This window comes from Paralichthys olivaceus, chromosome 2, assembly GCF_024713975.1.
Source record: "Paralichthys olivaceus isolate ysfri-2021 chromosome 2, ASM2471397v2, whole genome shotgun sequence".
NCBI lineage: Eukaryota > Metazoa > Chordata > Actinopteri > Pleuronectiformes > Paralichthyidae > Paralichthys > Paralichthys olivaceus.
In genome coordinates this window covers 502,799-506,851 of record NC_091094.1, presented here as the reverse complement: position 1 = coordinate 506,851, position 4,053 = coordinate 502,799, and the positions used below count along the sequence as shown (strand labels likewise).

At 46.4% G+C, this 4,053-nt stretch overlaps 1 protein-coding gene across 12 annotated transcripts in view; it reads right to left on the bottom strand.

Moving 5' to 3' along the window:
* Positions 1-4,053, bottom strand: part of LOC138405561 (NACHT, LRR and PYD domains-containing protein 12-like) — a 43,782-nt gene that overhangs the window by 19,511 nt on the left and 20,218 nt on the right. For 11 of the 12 annotated variants that reach the window (XM_069514987.1, XM_069514963.1, XM_069514993.1 and 8 more), the window contains 2 exons: positions 3,229-3,402; positions 1,178-2,054 (listed from right to left, as the gene is read on the bottom strand). In XM_069514987.1, coding sequence (XP_069371088.1) covers positions 2,045-2,054; positions 3,229-3,402 — 184 coding nt within the window. In that variant the 3' untranslated portion in view covers positions 1,178-2,044. Of the gene's footprint in view, positions 1-1,177; positions 2,055-3,228; positions 3,403-4,053 lie in introns of those variants that run through there. The other variant, XM_069514961.1, reaches the window with a different exon arrangement.

Below are 4,053 nucleotides of genomic sequence, written 5' to 3'. Positions count from 1 at the left end.
GCTGTCACATGACGGCACGCTGTCACATGACGGCACGCTGTCACATGACACACTGAGTCAGTCAGCTGACAGGCGCAGCGCCGCCTCCTGCTGGACTGGAGCGAGGACCGGGTGATTGGCAGGAGCTCAGTCCACAGAGAGCCGGCCTGGGAACCGGAGGGCGGACCAAAGTAAGGAAGGGGGACTGGTGGTTGCAGAGGTGCCAGTTCACCTCCTGGGCACTGCCGAGGTGCCCTTGAGCACCGAACCCCCCGATTGCTGCCTACTGATCCGTGTGGTCACTGTGTGTACCGTGTTCCCTGCAGAGGTCATGGTGCACGCAGAGCTGTGTGTGCATGATGTGGGACATCAAGAGGAATCTGAACTCCGTCAGTGGATCTGAAGCCTCACACACTGACACAGGATCACAGTCCTCTCACTTCGTTCGGTCTGTGTCGCCGTGACAACAGAGATGATGCTCTCACTGCAGAGGAGGTGGACTGGACCTCAGAGCGTCAACATCTGGTGGACAGATGTTAGAGCCGCGTGTTCGTGAACAAGGCGTCACAGTCACATGTTACTCTGACACGTGTGGCGATGATCAAAGAGAACTCGAGCCTGTCAGGTGACGAACGTCAGAACAAACATTTCTTCTCCTGAAGTCAGAAACTGAGACGGACTTAAACTCAGTGAAATCCTCATGATGAGACAAGTGTCTCCGCTGAATAACAACAGGCCCAAAATGTCCCCTTTCTCCAGGACATCGTCTCTGGGACACTTTCTGTCACTTTTCTCTGCTGTGAACCTCCCGTCGTCCATCATTTCCCAGCATGCTGCTGTTCCCAGAGGCCTGCTACAGTCTCCCCCTTGTGGTTGCTCTGAGTTGGTGTTGGAGAACACAAACACATTTACGTCAGTTGTAGAAATTATTTGAGCAACAATTCACAAACTGGACAGACGAAGAGTCTTCGTCTACGTTTGTATAAAACGTCCTCGGCTCAGTTTTCTATGAAATGTGGTCAAATACTTCTTGAGCAGTTTCCTCTGAGACTTCAAAACGCTGCGCTCTTCATCGACTCTTATTCATTGAGTAAACATGACGTTCATTCTGCTTCTGGTTCATTCACCTGCACCAAGGAGCCGATGTCTTCACCTGTTGGTCGGTTTGTTTGGAGATAAAGAAAAAGCAGAGTCATGATTTCCAGTAAAGTCGGTGGAAGGATGTTTATTGAGCTTTAAAGCAGAGATGAGAAGAAACAACACAACTTTTCTCTCCCAGATGTTTTTCTTCTCGTTACATCTGGTTGGTCACAGAGGAAATGATCCATGTGTTTGACTCCTGACTGTATATAAAGGCTTTGACTGGGATGTTTTGCTGTTATACTACAGCGCCACCTGTGGGTCAAAAAGTAGAAAACAACCACTGCTCTGCCCCTGATGCAGAAATAAACACGTCCAGAGTTTTGATCTTTGTGTCAAAGATAAAACTCTGATTTGAAACTCAAAGTGATTTAAACGTGTTTCACTTTGTGTCCAACTAAATCAACGTGTGATGTGAATCCAGGAACCTGAAGCAAACAGACAGGATGTGGTTATACACACATGGACATATACTGAGGGACAAAGGTGGACAATGATAAAGACAGACTTAGATACACTAGATGTGACTCTGTATAGAGGGTTTATATATTCTGCTGGGTGTCATTTCAATAAACACATTCTTCATGTGAATAAACACAATCCATAACGAGGGGCAAGATTTTGGGGCAAGAAGGTTCGTGGTTTGAATCCCGGTTCAGATGCGGTGTCTCTGTGTGCAGTTTGCATGTTCTCCCCGTGTTTTCTCCAGGTGCTCCGGCTTCATCTCACAGTCCAAACACATGCAGATGAGGGGTTGGGTGAATTGGAGACTACACACAAGCTGCTGCTGCTTCAGCCTCTGGATCATCAGGACACAGCTCAGCCTCCGTCCACACACACTGTCCTCTTCACACTGTCCTCTTCACACTGTCCTCTTCACACTGTCCTCTTCACACTGTCCTCTTCACACTCACCTTTACAAAGATCATCTCCATCTGTTGAGAGAAGAAGACATCAGTGTTAACAGAGACTCACTTCATCAGCTGTGAGTCAGTGATGCAGCACATCCAGTATAAAGAGCAGCAGGGACTTCAGTCCTGTTCAGAGGTGGAGCAGCTTCCTCTCTGCTTCATGTTCACGTGTTGGAATGAACACGCTAAGAGCTGCACACACTTTGACCATCACGTGTGTTTCCTCTGCATGTGAAAGTGCAGAGTGGACACTTGAGAGGTGGATTTCCTGCTGTTACAGGTGAAGACATGTTTCACTGTGTGTTGATGAACATGTGCTTCTGACAAACTGTCAGTGGACAGATGGGACAGATGGACAGATGAGACAGATGGACAGATGGACAGATGAGACAGATGGACAGATGAGACAGATGAGACAGATGGACAGATGAGACAGATGGACAGATGAGACAGATGGACAGATGGACAGATGAGACAGATGGACAGATGAGACAGATGGACCTCAGCAGAGCTTCTGCTCTGTAGAGACAGCTCATGGTTACCATGGTGATGATGCTTCTCTGAGGCTTCAGTCACACTGATCTCAGAGCTGTGACAAAGAGCCAACTGATCAGTTGTTCACTGATGAAGTGAGAGAACAAAGTGTCTCAGATCAGATGAAGACGTCTCTGCTCATCATGTGAGGCTGTCAGCTGTGGTCCAGCTTCACTTCCTGTTCACATGAAAACAACAACAACTGTCGTCTTCACATCAACTCAATCAAACGATCACAACCGGCTTCTGGCTCGTCTGATTGGCCGACTGTTGTCTCTCTGTGTTTCTGTCCAATCCTGAAGTCTGTCATCGTTGTCCTCTCACAGCTTCACTGAGGAAACACTGAGGTCTGAACTACGAAGACACTTCAACATGTCCACACAACAGTGTAGTTCCTTTGCTCAGTGGGCGGAGCTTTTAAACAGGTTGATCTCCAACTTCACCTGCTCCGGAGCATGTTAGCCGTCCATCATCAGTTACCATGGTGATTTACCCTGATGAGAAGTGAACGAGCTTCGTAGGACTGAAGAAACTAAACCTGAAGTTAACCTGATAACCACAAATCCTGCTTCTGGTCCAGACCCTGGATCTTCACTGTGATACTGACTGTGTTTAGTAAAATACTGATGAAAGCAGCGTGGACTGACTCCAACCATCTACTGACCTCAGAGTCTCCAGTGGACAGGTTGGACTCTGTAGAAGACCACACAGCTCCTTCACTCCTGAGTCCTGCAGCTCGTTGAAGCTCAGATCCAGTTCTCTCAGATGAGAGGGGTTTGACCTCAGAGCTGAAGCCAGAGAAGAACAGCTGATCTCTGACAGTCTGCAGCCCTCCAACCTGAAGAAAGAATAAAACTTAACTGTAAATGAATCTGAGTTCATGTGTGAAAATAACAGATATTCATGTCAGCACAGACTCATAACATGGAAGAGAAATATGAAATCAGACATGTTGGACTAAAGACGAGTCCTGATTCAGTAACAATAGATTATTTGGACCCGGTCTCTGTCCTGCAGATCAGTTTATGAAATCCAGAACTAAACACAGATGAGTTTTAACAAGTAGCTGAATATTTAAAATGTCCCAGATTAATGAATGAATGGATTCAAGTTATGTCTGAAGAGGAATTATGTTCAATGAGTATTAAATGAAGCGTTCGGGCATAGCTTCACTTGACAACAAATGACGTCATGAGGTCAAAGGGCAAACTCCGCTAGGGTACGCTGGTTTACATTCCCCGGGCGGTCCGGGGGTTTACGTTACCACTATATAGTCTATGCATAATATGTCAATGATCTCCGGCTATGGCCATGATCCAAACCTGTGACTCTCTCTCTCTCTCTCTTTATGTTGTGACGGCCCATTAAGTACATTTGCAGGTATTTTCTTTATCTAATATATTTTATTTTATTGGATTGTTTATTAAAAACAAAAGGGGGGGGGTTCTACCTTATGTTGATTCTCTATCAGATAATTGAATCACTAGTT